General features: G+C 43.1%; 1 protein-coding gene across 1 annotated transcript in view; it reads left to right on the top strand.

Moving 5' to 3' along the window:
• Positions 1-20,767, top strand: part of MORC3 (MORC family CW-type zinc finger 3) — a 684,179-nt gene extending 663,412 nt beyond the window's left edge. The window contains exon 17 of the mRNA XM_085621291.1: positions 17,303-20,767. Coding sequence (XP_085477417.1) covers positions 17,303-17,453 — 151 coding nt within the window. The 3' untranslated portion in view covers positions 17,454-20,767. The remainder of the gene's footprint in view (positions 1-17,302) is intronic.
• The last annotated feature ends 2,874 nt before the right edge of the window (positions 20,768-23,641 follow it).

The following is a 23,641-nucleotide window of genomic DNA, read 5'->3' as shown; positions in this document are numbered from 1 at the left end:
GACTGATTTGCATATGGCCATGTCTAAACTGGGGTGGTGTAGTGGGCAAAAGAACGATGGATTTAACCCAGATCTCTTGACTGGGGGAGAATGTATGCATTGTCAGCATTCCGTCCATCAATTGTTTGTTGTAATAATAATTCGACTAGCACTTCTATGGCCAAGAAAGTGGTGAGTCGCAGATGTGCTTCAGTGGGCCAACAAAACACGCATGAAGCTGCAGTACAAACAAGAGCAGGTATTGAGTTTCAAAGGCATCATACTATGTCATAGTTTGACATCTCTGAGTGTGACCTTGTGACTTGAAAATACATCCAGTATGTACATTTGAAATTTTCTTTAGGCTTCATGAGGATACTAAAGAAAGGAAAGAGGCTCTGCACAAGAGCATCTTAAGCCTTTTAGTCAGAGGTTTTGTCTGTGGTGTATCGAAGGGGATCATTGGTCAACTTGCTTTCTAAGAGGTATACCTATTATGCTATTGTAGGAAGCTGGCTCTATATATACTATACCATAGTAAGGTATAGTGTGCACAGAGTCCAGTAGATCCCCAGAGGCTTAAGTAGATATTACTAAAAGCTTTATTTGTGGTAGTGTGGTCGAGCAGTTAGGCTTATCAGAGGGTTGTGTTAAGCATTTGTTTTACACACTCGGGCAATAAATTATTACACACACTCAAAGACTGAATCCAAGACCAATTGTTTTGTATAAAAAGTTATTACTTTCATTTTAGAACCAAGAGGAACTCAGTTGCAGGTAAATAAGTTTAAAGAATAGCAATTATTTTCAAATGCAGTAGGTACTGTGTTGTAAAGGCAGTAAAATACTTTACAGTAGTATTAAGTTTACTTTGGTAATGTCAATCAAACAGTAACAAGATTAGCAAATGTAAGAGATGGACATTTAGTGCAACAGACCGAAAAGCAATGAGAGGAAAACAGGTTTATGCATAGGGAAGTACTCGATTAACACATCCATTCTTCTGGGGTTTGGACCAACACTGGGCAAGGGTCAGATCAAGGTAGATACTGCACCACCAGCTGCACAGGGGCGGCCGGGTGCAGAGGTCTCTGAGCCCAGTGGTAGACAATGGAGACTGGGGCACACACAAGAGGTGCGATTTGCAGATAAGTAGCCACAGTTTCAGGCCACAGGCCCTGGTGGTTAAAGCAAGCATGGGGCACAAGGCAGTACTAACCTTACACTACCAGCGGCACAGGGGCAGCCGGCAGCAGGGTACAAATCAACGTCCCCTTCACAGGGTCTCTGAGCAGGAGACCGGCCGGTAGGGCTGGGCTAAATCAGTAGTCGCCTTCAGGCTCGGCTGCACTGCGTCTTCGTCCTTTTCTTAGGTTGCATCAATCTGAGGATCATACTAAATACTGAATTTGGTGGAGTCTCATGCACTGCCAGGTAGTGGCCAATGGGCTACTTACCTTTAGGGTGATAACACCCTTTGTATGTCACCTCCCTTTTGGGAGGGGGCATTCCCTGATCCTATTGCCTAAAATCCTTCCATCCAACACCGAGGATTTTCTAAGGAGGGGGTCACTTCAGCTCAGGATACCTTAGGAGTGGTCCTGGCTGAGAGGAGACACACCTCTCCTCACCTACTAATTTTCCTGCCGACCTTGATGCCAAATGTGGGGGTTGGTGCGGGCATCTCCACTAGCTGAAGAAGCCTTGGGTAGCATAACAAAGGGCAGAAAGCGTTTGAAGCTTGCCACCCTTGAATGCTGTTCCTACTTGGGGGTAGGTGTGAAGCACCTCCACCCAGAACAGGCTTTGTTTCTGACCCACAAGAGCACAAGGCTTCCATCTCAGGGGGTCAGAAACATATCTGAGTTTTGCAGGCTGGTGCAGACCAGTCAGCTGCACACTAACAAGTGTTTTTTAGGGGTCATCTCTAAGATGCCCTCTGAGTGCATTTCGTAATAAATCCAGTACATGCATCTGTGTGGGTTTAATCAGTTGAGAAGTTTGATACCAAACTTCTTAGCATTCAGTAAAGCCATCATGGAGCTGTGAAGTTCGTAATGACAAACTCCCAGCCCAAGCACTCAGTATGGCTTCACTGTACTTACAATGTCTGAGAATGGACTCAGACACTGTAGGGGTATATTGCTCATGCAGCTATGCCCTCATCTGTGGTAATGTGCACCCCGCCTTAGGGCTTTCAGGCCTGCTAGAAGGGTGACATACCTATGCCACGGGCAGTGTTTTGTAGGCATGGCACACGGGTGTATGCCATGTCAACTCTTCATTTTTAGCTACACTAAAACACAGTCTGCAATGGCGGTGTGTGTGTCTTTGGTGCAGGGTCTCTGAGGGTGGCACAATACATGCTGCATATAGACCCTCTCTGGTTACAGTTCTGTTGCAGGGATTCTGCTTATACACAGAACTATGCGTAGAACCCCAGGACCTCAGTGAGTTGTGGTGTACCAGAAACTCACCTCAGAACCCAGAACCCTGTATCCGGCTAGCATAAGTGTCCCATTCGTTATCCGAGATTTAGCTCGGTGGTCCCAATGAAAAGACAACCCAGAACACGCGACTCAGTACATACTCAGGAATGGTGGGAATCGGAAATACCTGTTCGTATATTATTCTCACATCAGTCCACAACAAGAATCAACAGAGACACAGTGAAAATAAAAAGAGTTTATATTTATAGACCACGTGTCCTAATATGCAGTAGTTTGGCTAATACAAGCAGACAAATGATTAAAATCAAAACCATCAACATAGTTACAATTCCATAGAATATAAAAGGGGTGATCATGTTATAATGACAGTGGATACTACCACTTTCCCTTTACTAAGAGGCTAATATTATTAGTAGACTAACAGAGGGTCTCTTAGGCTTGAATAGGGGACCCCATACCTCAAAGATCAGCTTAGTGAAATCACATCACAGGAGCATCAGGAGTCTTCTCGCAGGAAGGCTCGTCTTCGGTCTGAATAATAAACATGATGTCCGTGATATTAAAAGCACCAACTTTCAGGTATGTGCAGCTGCTCGTGTGTTATGACTAAATAGTGGGTCGATCAACCTAGAGTGGAAAACATGCATTGTCTAACAACTCAGACTGTTTGTCACATCGTGTGCAGACCAAGGTCGCTTCGCAGAGCTCGGGATGGTAACAACAGATTGCTCTCGTGTGAGGCAAAACTCGAGTCAGCAGTTCGTTTAAGCAATAACATGTGAACGCAGTGTCGTGTGCAAAAGCAGCAAGATGGCTTTCTAACTTCTGACGTGGTTATGCCAACTTAACAATGTATGTACGTATTAAGGGAGTCCTTACTACATGCCCCCTTGATCGAAGCACTACTTAGTATGCAAGAAAAGAGAGAACGCAGAGTTCAAGCACGACAGAGCAGAACAAGGCGTATCCAATTTAAAAAGGAACCGGTCAGTTCAGGCAAAGTTCGAACAAGAAAAAATCAAAAAGAGATAGAAAAAACAAAAAACCTCAGACGTGCCGTGGGAGGTGAAAAAATGAAAAAAAAAAACGCCTCACCGGGCAGAAGTGCAGACGCACAGGGACAGTTCAAGACACGTGAGGAAAACACAGTGGACGAAAGTTCACTCAATCCATGAAAGTATATGCAGCATATGTGGCCACAGCTTCCAGCAGAAAATCATTGGCACGGCCACTGAAGGTTTCAGCCATCCAGTTAAGTAAAGAAAAGGAACATACGTGTTCTTCTATCAGCGGAGCCTCTAGCACCATCGGAGGGCAACCAGCGTGTACTTCCAAGTAACTCATATTCAAGAAGTCATATGCCGCTCTCACGATGTCCCAATTACCCAGGATACCATGCGCCGCACCGCAGGCCATAATCCGAACACCAGAACAGGCAGACTCGTGAGACACTAAGGGCCTCATCAGTCGATCAAAATCCGGGTCCGGAGACACCATGTTGGTTAAGCACAAATCCATAGGCCATTCAAAGGGACAATCTAGGCAGTGGAAGACAGGTTGCACGCAGGTGAAGTAGGAATACCGGAAGGATAATCCATATGCCAGGCTCAAAGTCGCCAACGGCAGGACACCATAGTAATCAAGCATCCTGTCACGAAGAAGCTGCAGACGGGACAGGCTGACGTGTGGCACAGAAAGAGCAGCCATTCCGCAAGATGAAAAGTAAAAGTAGCACACCTGCCACTAGAGCCAGAATTAACGGGACACCTCCAAAGACACTGGAGAAAATAGAATGAAAAAATGCCGGAATCACACCAAAAATAGTTTGGAACGAGGTCACGAGGCCCGAGCCCACAAGTTTAAAAAAATGAGCCAGGCCAGTCGTGGACGAGGCATTGAAAATTGTTTGGATCAAAGCACCAAAATGCAGGGGGAGGTCAGTGTTCAAAAGCGCCTGTACCTCTGTGCGCGTATTTGCTACGTGAAGGACAAACGTTTCCCGGGAGGAAGTCAATGGCACCTCCTTTTGGGACAATAGCGCTCTTATTCTGCTCATTTTGTCGAACTCTGCTTTCAAGGTTGGAATTGAAGGCCAGATAGAAGCATCCAGCCTCCCATGCGGGGGTGGAAACAGGACGTTATTGGAGCAGACAACCCTCTGTGTTACAGTTACTATATACGGGATCCCTACTAACATCCCGCAGCAAGCTTCATTGTTCAAAATTAAATAACTACCGTTTGCTAGCAGCGTGAAAGATGGCGTAATCACTGGTACCGGGATACCTTTGAGGACGCAGGCCAAGTTCGGAGCGTGTACATTACAAGCACCGTGTAATTGAATGTGCCTACACACAACAGAATGATCAGGTGACGTTGTACATTCTTCACCCTTCAGATAAACCTCAGTACCGTCCCTTGTACATCTATACGTAAAGGGGAGGGACCAGACTTCATGTATGAAAGCGGTACCCAGCTGTTCATATCTACCCAGAGCATAGTGTTTCATACAAGAGGTAAACTTAAAAAGCGCAAACGGTAGACTTATCAATCCGTGTAAGAGCCACACAGCGGAATCGACTTCCGCAACAGAAAAAGGTAACGGCTCCAATTTCTCAATATAGAGCAGGGAATATGTAGCATCCTTCATGGACATGAACTGCTGTTTGTCAGTAAGGTTAAAGGGAAGAAATAACGATGTTGTATTCAGATAGTCCCAAGGGACCTTCCCTGCCTTCAATGTTTGTAATGTCCATGCAAACTGCATAACAGAACGCAACTGGTTTTGACCATGATACAACACAGACATATCATCCTGCACAATATCAACAATGGAAGAAACAATATTATCTAATGTATAAATGCGAGAAGAAAGAGTGTTAATGCTGTTATCAATTACTGCTAATACTTTTTCCATATTAGCCTGATCAATAGCTCTCAATCTTGAAGCTGCCTCAATTTGCGACAGTTTCCATACTTCGTTGTAAATAGCATACGCCCATCTCTTGGATCTGCCACCCACAGGACCTTTAACAAAATCATTCAAATCTATTTTGTCATGTAACTTTGATAAATGAACTTTGACAGATGCCAAGGTGGAATGTCGCAGCCAGGACTGACATAATTTCCCCACAGAGTATGTAGTTACTGTATGTGACGACTCAAAACGGGGGTCCACTCGATCTTGAGTATACCCCGGTTTCAGTCCTAGAAAACGACGTTGACAGGTATCAGAACTGCTTTGCCAAATTAACCATCCTTCACTATTAAATTTCGAAATATTGAAAGACGAATTGGAAACCAATAACTGCAAAGCAGGAAGGGACAGATCTGTGTGATTATTCCAATTTGGGTAAGCACCCAGATCCGGCACAGAAGGCGAATTTAGTTTTTTAGAAGTGGCCAATCCGAAACAGGTGGTTTGGAAGATGGTTGCATTTAAAAACAACATATGATTTGGTACTAGACAGGCACGGTGTAAAGCTTCAGTTCCCTGAACCTGCCACGGTTTGGAACCCCAAACCGACTTAAGATCAATAGTAGCCTTCCATAGATCATAACCTTTGATTGACAACTCATCCATAAAGGACTTAGAATATAGCAATTTGGTGTGTGTCAGTCTAACCTTGGAGGCAGACTCAGGCTTAACTTTAAAATAAAAGGATGCCGGGGCTGAAACACTGAAATCAGTAAAATAAGTAAACTTATCAACTAATGTGTGTGAACTGCCAAACGAGGGGGTGGGACAATGTTCCCACTGGGTAAAATTTACAAAATTTCTAAACGAATTTGATTTATGCAAGAAGTGATTGCCATAATGTTGAAAACAATACTGTTCCGCATAATTAGCCGCATTTTCATACAAATCCTCTGCATCAAAGGCGGCATAATATTTCAAATCTGAAAACAGTGCTTCAATGGCGTGTACATCCCAATCATCAGAACGTATGTTCTGTTTAACTACATCACCCATAGAAACACGAAATACATTAGGCACATTAATGACCTCTGTAGGCCCATGAATTTGAAATTTAACTGCATCCCATGCGATTCCATCCATGACGGGCCAGGCAGTAATATTCACAAAAGTCTGGTCCCTTTTCATGATGTGGGATGAGGAGTGGGGAGCCAAAGTTCCATTGATAAGTCTAATTGTCGATCTCTCTTTGAGATAATGGCCATCCACCAAACGGAAGAAAACCACAACAAATCCAATGGACATAAACAAAAAAATACCAAAAAGCATCAACCAGATGTATGTCCAAGGAGCTATCAAAAAATGTTTCTTAAACCAGCTCACAAAAACAGCAATGTTTGATGGGGGAGTTGAGGGCAAAGAGTTAGTGTCAAAGGAAAAACGGGACTGGCCAAGTGCTGTAGATTGTAAAACAGGCGAAGGTCCACGTGTAGGATAAGCATACTCAGTCTCATCGGACAAACCACCAGCCGGTGGTATCAGCAAGGGATCAGTAACTGAATGCATCTCGATTGCAACATCAGACAAGGTGGTAGAAGCAGGAACCATCATTGAATTTCTTTGCATTGTCTGGCATGAAACTGCCGGAGTCATACTAAGAAGTATCGGCCACTCGCTGAAGTTTGACATTGTCAATAGAGATGTACCTGTTTTCTTTGCGACCAGGAAGTGGAGGTAAAATGACTGTTCTTGTACCCTGCACTCCAAGCACTGGAACTGGTGCACGATAAGAGGGGCCGAACTCCTTCTTGTTCTCCACCTTCTCACGGACCAGATCACCAACTCGGGGTAGCCAGCCGACTACCGGAATCTGAACCTCAGCTTCAGACGTGGAGGGCAAATGTTCTTTCGAAAGAGAGTCTCTAGCTTCTTGTAGAGTCTGCAAAACAGCACAGTGATCATCTACGTCAAAGGGTGCGGTCGACGCCGCAATGTCTAGACCATCAAGGTCTGGAACAAACATTCTGATTCCGAAGAGCATCATGTACGGGGTCCGCCCACCCAGAGACCTTCTAGGGAGATTATTTAGTGCACGTTGGACGTTATACAAATGGGCTAGCCAGTTCCGGCCTGTGCCTAAAACACGTGCTGTCAATGATTGCTTTAAGTCACGGTTCATTCGCTCCACCACACTATTACCCTCAGGTCGGTAGGGAGACGAAAATTTGACAAGGACCCCCAAATTTTTCATAGCCTCCTTGTAAGCCTTAGAGGCGAACGCAGGGCCCTGATCAGAATGGAAGGTACCACACGCAAAAGTTCCCACAAAGACACGCAAATCCCTGATGACAGTCCGCGAGTCAGCACTCCTTTGTGGCCACACCCATAGAAAACGTGTGCACGAATCCACTGCAACCAAGATGTACTTGTACGCAGTATCAGAAGAAAAAGGACCGCAGTGATCTAAATAAACACAACCAACTGGCTTATTAGAGATGTACAGCTGTGTCTGTGGTGGGCGCGCAACAGTAGAAGGTTTAATCTGTTGGCAAATGTCACAATCAAGAACATAAGCGCGCGCTTGTTTATATAAACCAAACCACCAGTAACGTTGTTGTAGCAGAGATATTGTAGCTGACACACCGGCGTGGGCTGACGCCAACCCCTCGTGCGCAGCCAAGATCAGTGCTGGTCTGCAGTCCGCGTTGGGAATTATTCTATCACCAACGTCGTTAATCCTCACTAATGGGACGTTATCAGGACTTAAATGATAAATGTACCGAGAGGGAAAACCCTTCGGGTAATCTCCTCCCTTCTCTGTAGCAGCAATAGCTGCCAAGATGTCATCATCAATCTTACTTTTGGATCTTGTAACTGCTGCCACTAAGTATGTAGCCACTGCTGTTTTCGCTGCCTCATCAGCTAAGCTGTTGCCGACAGCATGGACACCAAGCCGCTGGTGACCAAGAGTGTGAATAACACTTACGAGAGGGAGACGTTCTTTAAAGTCCGCCACTCGAACCCAAAGCGTTTTATGCTTAATTGTGCTACCTTTAGTGTCGCGGTAATCATTCTGAGACCAGAAGTGTAAATTGTCATTGTAGGACTGGACACAGTAGAAGGAGTCACTCACTATAAGAGTAGTGACTCTGGGATCAGCAAACTCCAGTGCAAGCACCAGAGCCCGGAGCTCCGCCAATTGCGCGGTACAATCACCCAATGACTGCGTATGCACTGCATCAGATTGGAATTCACCATTTACGAATGTACCTACGACAATTGCGCAAGCCGCAGAATAAGCGTGCTTCGATCCAATTGCGGGTTGCGCAGACCCGTCAGTGTATATGACACAATGGTATTCTTCGAGCGGGCGCAAAGACAGGGGTGCCGGATGAACGAATTCATACTGCAAGTACTCTTGAGTCTGTAATGAGGCATCAAAGATGTAAGTGACATCTGGCGACGTCAATGTTGTAGCCCATTGTATCAACCGTGGATGCAAAGCTTTAGAATTGGGTACACTTGCTTTAGTCACTGCCTCTAAAGCAGGATATGGAGTTACAACCAGAATCTGTTTCCCATGCGACAGTGCGCGTTCCTTGAGGATCGCCATCTGCACAGCAGTCAGAACTTTTTCGACCGTGGAAAAACGTAATTCAGCAGAGGTGTACAAGTGGGATTTGTACGCAATGGGGACTGTGTCGCCCTCATTAAACGTCAAATACGTGAACCCCACCGCGCCGGGTACTATTCTTATTACCAGGTTAGTGCGGTTATCACGTGTCAGCAAGTATTGTGAAGCAAGAAGGTCAGCCTGTAAAGACTGTAAAATAGCAGAGTGTTCTGGCTGCCAGCTAGATTTCGAAAACGAAGGCTGTACCAAGGCGTAAAGCGGCTTGATACGCTGGGCATAATCAGGAATGTACGTACGGCCAAAATTCAGAAAACCCAGCAGAGATTGTAATTTCTTCAGTGTCGTAGGAGCACTTAAGCGTGCACACTTTTCCAGAAAGTGGGGGGCTAACCCCTTACCTTCATTGTTGAGCTCGTAGCCCAAAAACAACACCGTATATTCTGCGATGTGTGACTTCGCAAAATTGAATTTGTAGCCATAGTCTGCAAAACTCACGATAATATTGTCAACGCGAGACAGATGCGGCATCAGCTCATCATCCGTAAGATAGATATCGTCAACATATGAGTATGCTTCGGGGTCTATTCTTTCTAAAAGAGAAACCACGCGAGCAGAAAAGACGCCAGGGCTATTTTTGTAACCCATGGCTAATCTTGTAAACTGTTTTTGTTTTCCGCCCGAAGTAAACGCTGTCCACTGGCTACTCAGTGTGGACAGGTTGTGGCTAAAAAAGCCATTGGAAATGTCAAGTGTCGTTTTAAATCTTTTACGCACGAGACTGTCGACCAAAGCCGAACTATGTGTATTTTGTACCGCGCAGGTCCGGCAGTGGGAGTTTAGGTGCCGGTAATCCAAAACTAAACGGTACGAGCCGTCAGGCTTCGTTACAGTGAATAAAGGGTTATTCATAGGGGACACACATGTTTCAATAACACCCTGATATTCCAATTGTTCAAGGATTGCCGCGACGTGGGGTCTCGCTTCACGACGCATAGGATATTGAGGTTGAGGCTGGGGCATAGACCGCAATGGAATCTCATGGCAGGGGGACAATCTGTCCCATCCCACCTGAGTACGATACACCGCCGGCGCAAGCGCCCACTCCTCAGCATACACTTCAGCTTGGTCCTTAGGCACTGTGTGCGCAAAGGACGGGAGGATACTTCCTCCCCTCTAGGAGCCTCTAAAATGAAAGCTGGGGGCCAATCTGCCTCCGCTAGGAGGATATCATAGGTGGTGGTCAGATTATCCCACAAAATCCCTTTTATTGTACGTTGTATGTCACCCTCAATTAATAAGACTATTTCATAAAGTCTATCAGGGGGAGCCACTCTGGTGTCAGCTGTTTCCACAGTAACCGATATATCAGTTGCTGTCACCGCCAGAAATGGACGCAGAGCTTGACGGACTATGGTAATTTCCGCTGCGCTGTCCAGGAGCGTCAGCGCCCATGTCCGGTTCCGAAGCTGTGTCCGCACTATCTGAGGCATACCTTGCCGTCAGAGCCGCCACTTTCTTCTTCTGAAACGGGGGTCTTTGCCGTGCAAATTCGTCCTGCTTGCCTTTACCCTCAGTCTGTCGAGGCTGGTCACGCTGTTGTGGAGCACCCCGACCTTTGCCACCGCCTCCGCCACCGGACTGTGTAGCCGATGTTTCCTGTGAAGAACGAGGAGAGCGCTGTTCAGAAACCTGAAATCTATCAGGAGACTTTATAGCAGCACGATCGCGCAGATCATAAGTGCGTTCACTACTAGACTGTACGGGAGAGGCAGGCCGAGAGCCCTGTTTCTGCTGCTGCTGCTTCCCCTGTTGTTTAACCTGCCATTTTTGTTTAGGAAAAAAGGGCCGGTCGTCCTTACCAGACGTTTCTGCCTTACCCTGCTGTTTTAGATCGGGATTCTTTATTACAGGCTTAACTCCTAAAGAGCTACGACCCAAATCCCGATATGCCTCTGCGATTATTTTCGCAAATTCCTGCGGTTTGTCCTCCTCAGGAATTCGTTTCAGTTCATTATGAACCTGGAAATGCAAAGCATGACCCTTCAGGTTACCAATTATCATGGTAGCCACCAGGTCAAATTGCCCGAGGAGCCGCATCCCTAACTCTATCGCAGACTCCGCACCATGGTTCTCTTGAACTCTTTTGATTACGGAGGGCAGCTGCAACATAGACGGAGTGCCATAGCACTGCGCGTACGTCGCCGCAAAGACCTTGCCCCAATTTGCACAATCATCAATGTGGGGGACCAAGTCCTTAGGCAAACTAATGGTGAGGATCCTATGTTTCTCCACAGGAGTAGTATTCGGGTAAACCGCTTCTATTTGGTCAAATTTTTCAGCAAGCCAAAAGGGGAAATCATCCCTAGTTTGGGGGCGCTTGCCCATAACAGAATTGACCATAACAGGACTAATGACCACCGCGTGATGATCAGTAGGCTGTCCCGCAACAGCAGGTGCCCCCGCCTGCTTATTGCGCGACACATACTGCACTAACGCCCTATACACCGTAATGAGGGCAGTGTGTAGTACACGCAGCTCAGCCACCGTCACCGTGAGGTAACGGGGATGAGGCGTAAATCCGGCTAGTACCGGCCAAGTGGCCCCTGCAATTGATAAAGGGCCCATTCTCGGCGGTATAACCACATGGGGAAGGGCGCCATTAAACCAAATAAGATGCTGCCAAGCAGATATTGGTATTTCCTGTGTCCTATACGGCGTATAGTTCGCCGGCACTGCAGCGGCAGTGTAAGAATGAAAGGTGTCATCATCCCCCACCGCTGGAATCATCACCCAAGAGTAGAACAACTCATAGGGATGAGCCGCATCGGCTCCCACCACAAAGATGACGTTCATACCAGTGTCCGGTACCCCATACTGCGTCAAATGACGTTTCAGAGCCGCACGGCTATGCGCCGCAATATCCACCGACATTAGGACAACACACGTGAAACTATCAGTAGCACAAGGGTTCACTAACCTTTTTAATTATCAAGCTTGAAAGAACCTATATCAATAGACCTAGGTAGGTTTAAATCCGTCAGACTTGTTATCCGGAAACAAGAATGAGGGTGTTGTGGACAAACGCGAGCACTACTAAGGCGTTTCAACTCATAGACCAAACGTTAGGTGCGCCATGTTGCAGGGATTCTGCTTATACACAGAACTATGCGTAGAACCCCAGGACCTCAGTGAGTTGTGGTGTACCAGAAACTCACCTCAGAACCCAGAACCCTGTATCCGGCTAGCATAAGTGTCCCATTCGTTATCCGAGATTTAGCTCGGCGGTCCCAATGAAAAGACAACCCAGAACACGCGACTCAGTACATACTCAGGAATGGTGGGAATCGGAAATACCTGTTCGTATATTATTCTCACATCAGTCCACAACAAGAATCAACAGAGACACGGTGAAAATAAAAAGAGTTTATTTTTATAGACCACGTGTCCTAATATGCAGTACTTTGGCTAATACAAGCAGACAAATGATTAAAATCAAAACCATCAACATAGTTACAATTCCATAGAGTATAAAAGGGGTGATCATGTTATAATGACAGTGGATACTACCACTTTCCCTTTACTAAGAGGCTAATATTATTATTAGACTAACAGAAGGTCTCTTAGGCTTGAATAGGGGACCCCATACCTCAAAGATCAGCTTAGTGAAATCACATCACAGGAGCATCAGGAGTCTTCTCGCAGGAAGGCTCGTCTTCGGTCTGAATAATAAACATGATGTCCGTGATATTAAAAGCACCAACTTTCAGGTATGTGCAGCTGCTCGTGTGTTATGACTAAATAGTGGGTCGATCAACCTAGAGTGGAAAACATGCATTGTCTAACAACTCAGACTGTTTGTCACATCGTGTGCAGACCAAGGTCGCTTCGCAGAGCTCGGGATGGTAACAACAGATTGCTCTCGTGTGAGGCAAAACTCGAGTCAGCAGTTCGTTTAAGCAATAACATGTGAACTCAGTGTCGTGTGCAAAAGCAGCAAGATGGCTTTCTAACTTCTGACGTGGTTATGCCAACTTAACAATGTATGTACGTATTAAGGGAGTCCTTACTACAGTTCCCTTTGTACCACTGGTACTTATATGTTGGCTATAGGTGTGTCAATTGTGGAGACAATGGAACAGTTTAGGGAAAAGAACACTGATACTGATGCATGGTGAGCAAGTACCCAGTACACTCTTTCAAGTTGCATCAGATACCAGGCAAAAAGTAGAGGGGATATTGCAACAGAACCCTATTTTCCTACAGCTACTGCATATAGACAACATCCACTACAGATGTCTTTCCTTCGAATACTGGATTCTCTGGGAGTACTGAAAAAACATTTATCCTCGAAGGCCTTTTCTTCCATGGAATCTGAATGTACTGCCAGCAGAACTTACGAGGCTACCTTTGAGCCCATATATAAATCATCTTAACACCATTTATCCTGAAAAGTAGCATTTTAATTAATACTACAGCTCTTAGAGTTCACAAAATATAAGCATTGTGCGGTGCTGCGCCTTATGTTATCTTTCACAGTGTTGAAGTCTTTTTTTTTAGCAATCCGTCAGTTTCTTACAAAAAGGCGGGTTCAGATTTTCAAAAAAAATGGGTCGAATTCCTTACCAATATTTTTTCTAAATCCGACCTCTCCAGCAGAGCGATCTCTGCACACTTTAAGGGGCTTATTCACAAACGTAAGTTTATGTACGAGCAAATCTACACATGTAAATTTACTCTTACACTTTGTAGTTAATTTACTAATTATGGCGGTTTACCATTTATGAGTGTAGATTTAGTACAAAGTGTAGAATTTCATGTCCCCACCCCTGGAAACAGGAGGTGGAGCCACGTTTACATGTGTAAAAGAAAATTAAACTCTCACCTAAAATAAAATGTTTATATTGATTTAATATGTAGTACAAATTACAAATATTATGCATAGAATTTATTTTGTGTTTTTTTAAATGTTCCATTTATTTTTTTAAATAAAAAAACTATTAAAATATTTTGTAACAATTTTTTTTATATGTAATTGTTTTGCCATTTAAATTAAATGGATATATATTTTTTTAAAGTTGAAATAAATACATTTTTTTCACATTATTTCCCATTGGGTATTATTTTAAGCCTTTGACTCTTTTAATGGGAGGAAATTCCAGTGTTTTGGCCAAGGGTGGTTCTGGATTAATCCACGGCTTAGCTGGAATACATTTACAACGGTTTTGGAGCATTTTTGACTGTAGTAGTTTTTGAAGTTCAGTATGTGAATATAAATGGGCTTTCAGATTTGTGGGTGGGTGGATGTCTATCCCTAAATTCCTCTTTTGCTCTACCTAGACCACTCTTTACTGCTCCCTTAAACCTACATCTCTCTTCCCTCCCACATTTACTACAACATTGTTTATGTATGTATGTGGAAATCTCTGCATATAGAAGAGATTAAGACCTCCACATGTATGTTTATGAGTATTATTACTGTAGTACCACTAAACATATTAGAAAATGTAGTTTGTGATTAGGCCCCGTGTTGCTAAAAATGCTTAGAAGCAGTATTTAGACCGAACTAAGGAGTTAAGGATAGCTAATGAGCTATTCATAAGCTATGGAAAAAGTGGTACAGAGAAACCTCCATTCAAGTAAAATTGATATAGTTTCATATTTATCAGTCTGTTAAATAAAAGCAAATAGATCATTAGAGGTTAGCTCTAAAGCTCATTCAATAAGAGACAAAGGAGCAATGGGAGTCGTGTTTAGAAATATGCACTAGCGTAGACATGCAAAGCTGCTTCATGGAGATCAGTTCTTACACTTACAAAGCATTACTGCTTAGATTCTTGACCCCGAGATGAATGCTGAATTAGAATAGGAGTCCTTGCGTAACGTATTTGCTTGACAGCTTTTTCATTTAGTTTTTTGGGTACTTCGTCCATTTCAGTCTCTTTTAACTCTGCATATTGATGGGAGCTTCCAATTCTATTCAACATTCATGAATATCAGCAAAGATTCTATGAAGGAGATGAACATGTTTATTGCCTGTAATACTGCTTCTCTACCATAGGAACCCTGGTTAAATTTGTAAACAACACTCCCTCTTCACTAGATATCAAAAGACCGTCTTTGTTATATAACCGCCTAATGTGGACTACTTAACTAATTTCATCAAGACAAACTGGGAGAACAATCTAGAGCTGTCCCTTATGCACTATGCATTTAGCCTAAAGGCTATGTATGTGCCTTAGGGGCATAGTCATTTGTTTTTCCTGTATTTTATTAATTCAAAGAGAATGAATAGTATATTTCATAAGTTAGGCATACTTGCATAGTTTGTTTTGACAGTTTAAAAATAGTCTAAGTTAAGGTAAATGTAATGGCTAGGTGTTTGGTATTTTTCCAAAAGGATTATCTCTTGTAAAAAAGCTTTCCAGGATCCCACAGCAGTGCAGAGATATTCGGTGTTCATGAATTCAGGGGGAGATTACAGGCTGACTACAGGCAAGAAGTTAATGCTTCCGACAACTTTTTATGGTATTAATTACAGTCACAAGACCAACGGGTGAGATGAAGATGATGGTTGCTTATTTTCTCATGCAGTGATTTCTTATGAAGTGATATCATTATTCCATCATAATAGGAATTGCCAGTTATCTTTGATCCGTCCTCTTCCCCCTATAGCATATGAGAGACTGCACAGGCTTGAGTTGGCATGATTAGGTTGTTGGCTGTCATAACTGATTCGGGAAATGGAGGTTTTTTTTTTTTTTTTTTACACAAAAACAGTACCAGTTTGTTTAAATGGGCATAATGGACACAGGCTGATGTAAATATATATATATATATATATATATATATATATATATATATATATATATATATATATATATATTTATATTTATTTCCCAGTTGGGAAAGCAAATGCAGGGATATTGGCAAGGGAGTAGCCAGAAAATTAAAATACCCCTCAATTGAGACAACATACCTCAAATCAGACCGAGTGCACGAAGTGAGCCAATGCAAGCTTCCTAAGAAGTTCTCTTTTCACGCGCCTTCCATTTATCTATTCATCCATCTATCCATACTTTCACCTTTACATATATCCACCCATTGCCCCATCCATCTTTTTACCCAACCACTCATCGATATGTCCATGTATCCATCTAACTTTTAACCATCCATTCACTCTTCATCTGTGCATTCTTCAATACTCCCATCCAATTCTCTCGCTCCATTAAGTCATCCATTTACCATTTCATCCTACCTTTCACCTTTCTTCCATCTTTATCTTCACATTTTCTTCCTTCCTGTCACCCTTCCTTTTGCCTTCCGTTCTTTCTTCCCTTTGTATCTAGCCATCTTTTCTCTCTCATTGTCGCTTTTTCTTTCATATATTTCTCTGTCATGCTCATTGTTTGCCAATGTGTTCCTCTCTCTGCATTTTCTGCTATTCAACTTTTTTTCTTTATGGGTTCCCTTCCCTTAGCATGCCATCAGAAAGCTCACAATCCTCTCTCATGGTATTTGATAGTAGTGCTATTTATCGGCATTTGGCCTGCAGATATAAGAGGCCCATAAACAATGAATTCATGTTTGAGAACCCAGTTCACCAGTTTATCAGGCCCCGTGAGAGCTCTCGCTTAAGCTGCTGTAGCAGGGGTTTACCCTATGTCCCTGGACGGAGGAGGTCAGATGTCTCTTTCAGGCCACCATTCCTGTACTTTAAACCAATAACAAGGATTCACAAATTGTAAACTTCTTAATTAATATTAATTAGCATGTCATTTTTCAGCGTTCTGTTGGTGCAGAAATGAGTATGAAACGGTACATAGGTCGCATTGCAAATTACATCCCTATACACAAACAATTCGATGTGCAATTTGCACATTTTGGCTAACAGGAATTCGTACATCAGTCTTGAAAAATCATCAGAACTGTTGTTTCTGATGACAGTTCATACATTTGTGGAAGAGGTGTGGCGCAGCGGCCAGGGCAACTGACGCCGGAACCCGGGGGCTCACAGTTCAACCCACAGTGCCGGCGGCAGATCAGCCCAGCACCATGTGACTCTGGGCAATAGCTTGCTTAATCTTCCCGAGGGCCCCCAGCGCCTTGACACCTTCGGGTAATTGTTCGCGCTTTACAAATACTGGACATTTACAAATACTGGACATTTACATTATTCTACATTATTTTTTATTCATAATACTTTTTATGAAAAATGTATTCTGTTTCTGGTTTCAAGCAAATTGTTCAAAACAGACTTGTGCTTTGAAACAGGAAAAACATTCAAATATGTAATTGCAATTAAAATATTGCTGTTTTGTTTTGTAGTCTGAAGCTGAGATCCCTGCGACTTAACATTGGCCGGCTGTTGGCTACAATAATGCCGGAACTGGACTTGCAAGAGATAAATGGAGACACGGATTTGGTGGATGAAATCTTAGGACAAGTAGTTGAACAAATGCAAGAAAGCAACACTTGATAATGTACACTTGGATCATGTTTGATCTTACAGCTTTGCAGTATTCAGTAACACTAAAGCTCTATCCATTTCTTTTGTTTTAATGGAATCTGGCATGGTCAGAAAGGAGTTAAAGGCATGGCCAAAACAAAGGAAATCTGGCCTGGAATACTGCAGATTTTGTGTGCAATCCGATGCTATTACCTCAGCTTTTATGAGTACTTAATAATTTTTAAGTGTATATTGTTTGCAGATTCATTTTTCTGCTTTAAAATGAGCGCATTATTTAAAAGGAAATGTTAAGCACCACGCAGGCTTAAGAAAACAACTGGAGGATCATGAAGTTGAAATGCAGTTTGATTTGGTGACAGATTGGTCCTTGGTCTGAATCAGTTGGTAGTCACACTTGAAGTACATTTAACAAGAAGTAACTGAACAGCTTGCGTTTAACTACTGTATATAAACTTGCATTCTGGAAGGCAATAAACTAAACAGGTCTCTTTTTCTGTCCAGCCCACCATCCCCCCCAAAAATTGCTTACTTTAAACTTAAGATTACAATGTAATGTATTTATTATTGGTTCAATGATACCTTTTATCAGTTCTTGGAATCCTGCAGAACCTGCAACAGTACAAACCAGTTGTCGAAATATTGACATTTGTTTTATTTGTGCTCATTTGCTGTTTCATTGGTTGGTATGAGGTAAGTGGTTACTAGTTTAGTCGATACTCTTCGTGATCATATGTCATTTGATAATTACAATTAAGACCCTGCCTGACTGCACTTTTTGTAAATTTGATACTTACAGTTGTGTATAGTATTCCTTTGAGTGCTAGAAGTTTGATCTAGTAATCGCCTTCAGAGAGCTTGATTGTACAAGCGAGCGTCTGGAATGCACACAATTGTTGTCTGAATGCTAGTATACAATGTGTGAAGCATGTCGTAGGCAAAAACCCTACACTTTCATATTTTGAATGTCTCCCTCGGATGACTTAAAAGGTCTCTGCGATTTAGTGTTGTTTTTGTCCACTTTATAATTCGTGTGGTCCATCTTTCTTTTTTGAAATGTTTGTATATTTATTTCGTACTTCAATATTAGATAGAACCAAGGTTAACTATCTCAACGCTGGTCCCCTTTGAAAGGACCTTTTGGAAGGACAGAGGGAGGGATTTGTGTCAGGATGCCTGTGCCTCTTTTGCCGTGTAAAATACGTTAAAAAAAAAAAAACCTTACTTAAATATGTGATTTTATCTTTATTAGTTAAGTTCTCTAGGGTTTATTGATCGTTGAAAGGCATGTGATGTACTTAAAAAAGGCCCTTTTGCTTTAGAAGAATTGTTGTGTCTCATTCGCTGCGCTCCGGACTGGGAACAGTTTTTAGTCTGCACTTCCAATGGAACATCAATGAAAAAGAACTGCATCTGCTTTCTTGTTGGATCTGTTAAAAGACGTCGCCGGTGGCCATCACAGGTGTGGAGGTCCTGCTTGTAATATTCACAATTGATGGCATTACCAAAAATGGAAACTCGACAAGTCAAGAACTCTAATCACTGGATAACCTCATGGTTATGCAGAAATGGAAAGCCACCTTTTGTAAAACAAAATGCCACAAATTTAAAGAAATACATGTGCTGAATTCTTGCTACGCCAATATAGTAGCACAGCTTTAATCACAAATAATTTGAGTTGTCCTTCATTGACTTAGCTGATTGTGACAAAAAAGGCCTGTTTTACAGTCAAGTGGATAGGTTACTCTGTAACAAAGGTGATGGATACCTTCTGCCATACTACAAGTGCCATTGGATATAATGCATATGTGATAGGGTGACCGAATATAAATCGGGCCTAAAGCTCATTAAGCTTTGAATGGCAGTTAAGTTCACATTTTTTTCCTTCCACTTTACTCAAGCATTACCGTGTCCAAAAGGAAGCCATGTTTCTAAGTTTACATTTTCCATGTACAATATGTTGCAGGTTCATAGGAAAAAAAAATATTTCCCATATGTAGAAGCAGAACAAGTTACTTGTTATACATTACACTGGAGGCGCTGATGAACATGTAACACACACACTGAGTGTTTGCCCCTGAGATAAATAGAGCACGAAGAGCAGAAAACCCTAATGTTGCTGCAAGGTGTTTTGAAGTCCATCTGGATATATGCTTTAGGTAGTTCAGCTTTGTTCAGCTCGCCTGTCTTAGAATCCTATTACTCATTTTGTTTAGTACTCAGCACCAGTCTTGAGAGATGGTTCCAGTGGAATTGGGCCTTTACGGAAGGTTTTGAGTATCACCAATTGCAAGATTTCTGTCATACATTGCATATGCCATAACGTAGCTAACAACTACGTGCTAGCCATCATTTATTACCAGATACAGAGTTCTGCGAAGAGGTCCGCAGAAGCGATCACTCTGTACGCTAGCTCTAGAAGATCAAGGTTTGGGAGTTAGTCCACTCAGTTCTAGAGCTGGTCCCCTGCTTGATTTTTCTGTGATGTTATTTAGAGAACATAAAACCATCACGTTTTTTATTATAGGATGACTGTGCCTTTTTTGTGTGTGGTTTCAACCCAGTTCATCAAACAAAATGTGTGGAAGAGCATTTTCAGTGTGTAGCAGTGGAACATCTCTTTTTACTGAAAACTGGGAAAAAGTTTGAGAGTAACAGTAAAGTTCTAAGCATATTTCTATAACCTCTACATTGCTCTTCTGTTTGAACTTCCCTTTTTCACCTACTTTAATTTTTATTTATGACTTTTACATCTAAATAATGGTTTCATAAATGTTGACAGGATCTTGCTTTGTAGCAAATAAAATGCTTTGTTATGACATTTTAAGGAAACTGTGATAATAAGTTTTTCACAGACGATGTACAGAAGAATGTTATCACAATAGTTTGTCTTTCTTAAAACAACTGTTTGGACAGATGTAAGTGTGTATATACTTTTTAAATTCCTGTACTCCATTAGAAAAATTGACAACCTAGTAATTTGCTAGTTTGAAATATTTATCATTGGTCGTTCTTCTCTTCTGAAATTGCCTTCTAATGTGATATTTTTATGAAGCAATAAATATGGCATAGGTGCCAGTCTCTCTGCCTTAATAGTTCACCTCCAGTGAACATAAAGATATGGATGTGTTGAACTGAAAAGAAGGCAGATGTTTACACTGCATTTAGCTCAAAATGAAGATTTCTGCATCATTCTTTCACGTTCATTCCATGAGTACAGTTTAACAAATGACAAGCTTTAAAAGGTCTCGCCCGGTTCACAGATTGCTGCCTATGTAGGACTTGTGGTGAACTGTTTAAAATGCTCATAAAGATCATAAAGCACACTGACGCTTTCTCTTCCTTCATAGTTTGCACCACTAATGTTGCTGATATATTGTTTCAATGATTATATATGGTACTATACAAACACATAATGCGCAGATCACAACAGTTTTTTACATTTCAGTTTCTGGAACTACAGAATTCATTCAGGGTTTACTGATTAAGGTGAATGTAAAGAAGAATGATTTTTCTCTATAGCATTTTGTATGGGCAAAAGAAATAGCTGTAACTGGTCTGCTAAGAATTTCTTATGTATACCTCTAATCACAGATTCCTCTCCTTGTGAACACCCCCAGTAACCATCTGGAGATTTTTCTCAGCACGGCTCATATGTTCTAACGGGTAGTACATCGTGCTGCTCCACTTCGGCTTCGAACTTCCCCGGAACAGACATCAGAGTCTCTTATAAGCCTCACCCCAGCATGCTAGCATTGGTTCCTTTCTTACAAAACCTTTGGATGCAGATCTAGAGCTCACTCCCAAACCTTTACATTGTTTCTGACAAATTTGTCCTCACCGAAAACACAGCGTTTAAGCCTTGCAACCACTATAACAGATGTCTGTTACAAATCCCCACCAGGCTTAAACTGGCCTACAGAGCAATACGGCAGTGCCCGATGGGCTGGTCTCACAGATTAGTGTGTGGGTCCGTTTTTTTTTTTAGCAGTTTGGGGGCCTGTTTTATGGCCGGATGGGCCATTGTTTCCTCTTGTTGATTTCACTGATATTGCCACAAGCATTACCTGCAAAAAATGCAAAAGCATGCAATCCCCCATACTTTGCAAAATACCAATGGAGCATACCTTTACTAGTTTAAAACTGGCATTATTTGTAAATGTAGGCCACTATTTCAGCCATCTTGTTCGTTAATAAGAGCTAATTTTTTTTGGTGCCCAGGCCTGTTTTTTTGTCCCAGTACGACCCTGATCCCCACGAGGTATGTCTCTGGAGTTAAGGGTCGTCGCACCACTCTAAGGCCTCTTAATGGCTGTGCCAGAATAAACCCACAAAGTTATCCTGCAGCACAAAGCTAAACTCTGTTGCTGAACGCCGAAGAAAGGCACAAAGACCCACTCCCAGTTGAAGATTAGGGCGCTGACCTACTCCTTCTCCCAGGATCGTTACAGTGAAAGATCCTCGTTGCATTCAAAATCCTGCTTTAAGGGAAAGTCCAAGAAGAAACACTAGATGACAAAATAGGATTTTTCACTATCTGGCTACTGTCTCTCAGAGAAGGTGCAGGGATGTCAAGGTGCCTCCTGGTTTCATTACAGATCTCCTCCCGAGGAATTGATTCCCAGTGCAATCTGACTTTCCAGGTCCATCAGCAATGCCCCAGCAGATAGAGGCTTTCAAAGAAGCCATGTTACAGATCCTCAGCACCCTTCCGGCTCGCTTTGGCACGCCTCTAGGTCAGTTGTATCCGAAGAGGCCTCCAAGTGGGCTACTGTCTGCGGATCAGTCCTCTATGCCATCTGTGCCTCTTGGCCTGACTGTGGGGTCAGACCCGACTCAGGAACGGACGCCCATTCCGACTTCAAACCCAGCATACCCCATGCTGGTTCCAACCACATTGACACCAACTTAGATGTTGGAGGAGGGCCCTTATTATTTTGTCCAACTCCGAGATAAATCCGCCACAACCTTGACCAAGTCGCATCCTGTACATGTTCCTACACAGCTGCTCTAACCTCATTCTGATTCATGAAGGACATTGCTATTGCCCACAAGTCAACCTCATGTAGTCCAAAATGTTGTTGGTTCTGATTCAACACCTAGTCAACATGGTCTGGGTTATGACACTGGAGATGAGATGATGCAGCCCACAGCTACGATGACGACAACCTTCTTACAGACCTACAAGGGGTCACTGGCTTTGACTCCTTCCATGACACTAAGTTGCACCCCCCCCTCCCCGGCCCCCAAACTCCCACGCCCTGATCCTCAACAGAAGAATCAGCCTCTTTTACTATAGTCATCCGACATGCGTCCAAAATTCTTGACTTACTGCTACCATCTATTGAGGTCAAAACTAACATACTGTTTTTCTGTAGCCTAGGCAGACCTCCACAGAACCCTTTCTTCCTTTTTGACTGACACGCTGATGGGCACTTGGGCGAAATCTTGCTCCTGCCTGCCGGTAAATAGGCAAGTGACTAGACGCCATAGCCCTCTCCCAAGTGAGCCTGGCTTCCTCACTCAGTCTCCCACACCTGAGAGCCTAGTTTTCCAGGCCTCTGCCAATAGGTTGTAGCCAAACAGGAAGTCGAAACGCATGGAGGCATTTGAGGAACAAATGTCCTCCTCAGACATCTGTGCCCTTCGTTCATTTAAGACCAGCTGCCTCCTTGATTGATGCACTATGGACATGGTCTGCAAGATTTTGCTGCCAGTCTACAATGAATTTAGTTCTAACCTAGCACTGTTAATTCATGACATCCAAGGTGCAGCAAAATGTAATCTGCTATGGGCTGAACACCACTGACTGCTTAGGCACGGTAGAATGTACCAGTGGGGTACTTCAGCACCTCACATGGAGGAGATTCACTAGTTTTTCAGGTGACGTCCATGCGTCCTTGATGGATATGCTATTTGACAGCGCCTGACTTTTCAGAGACAGAGCAAATTCTGCACTGTAGTGCTTAAAAAAAATACAGGCCCACAGCATACTCCCTCAGCTTTTCTGGACCTGTGTGGCAGTATCACACCCCTTTCTAGGCATTGGAAGGGATTTGGCACAAAGACCATGCCGAGGTCCTCTACCCCTGCAACAGACACTTCCCCAATCCTTTCGAGTCCAGGATCGGGGTATCAACTGACCATACCCAGGCCTTCAGAGACACCCCCTCCCACCTTTCAGCTTCCAAGCTACCTTT

The sequence above is a fragment of the Triturus cristatus genome, chromosome 8 (assembly GCF_964204655.1).
Source record: "Triturus cristatus chromosome 8, aTriCri1.1, whole genome shotgun sequence".
NCBI classification, from domain to species: Eukaryota; Metazoa; Chordata; class Amphibia; order Caudata; family Salamandridae; genus Triturus; species Triturus cristatus.
Note: the sequence above shows the minus strand (reverse complement) of the source record. Positions and strands in the feature narration are given on the sequence as shown.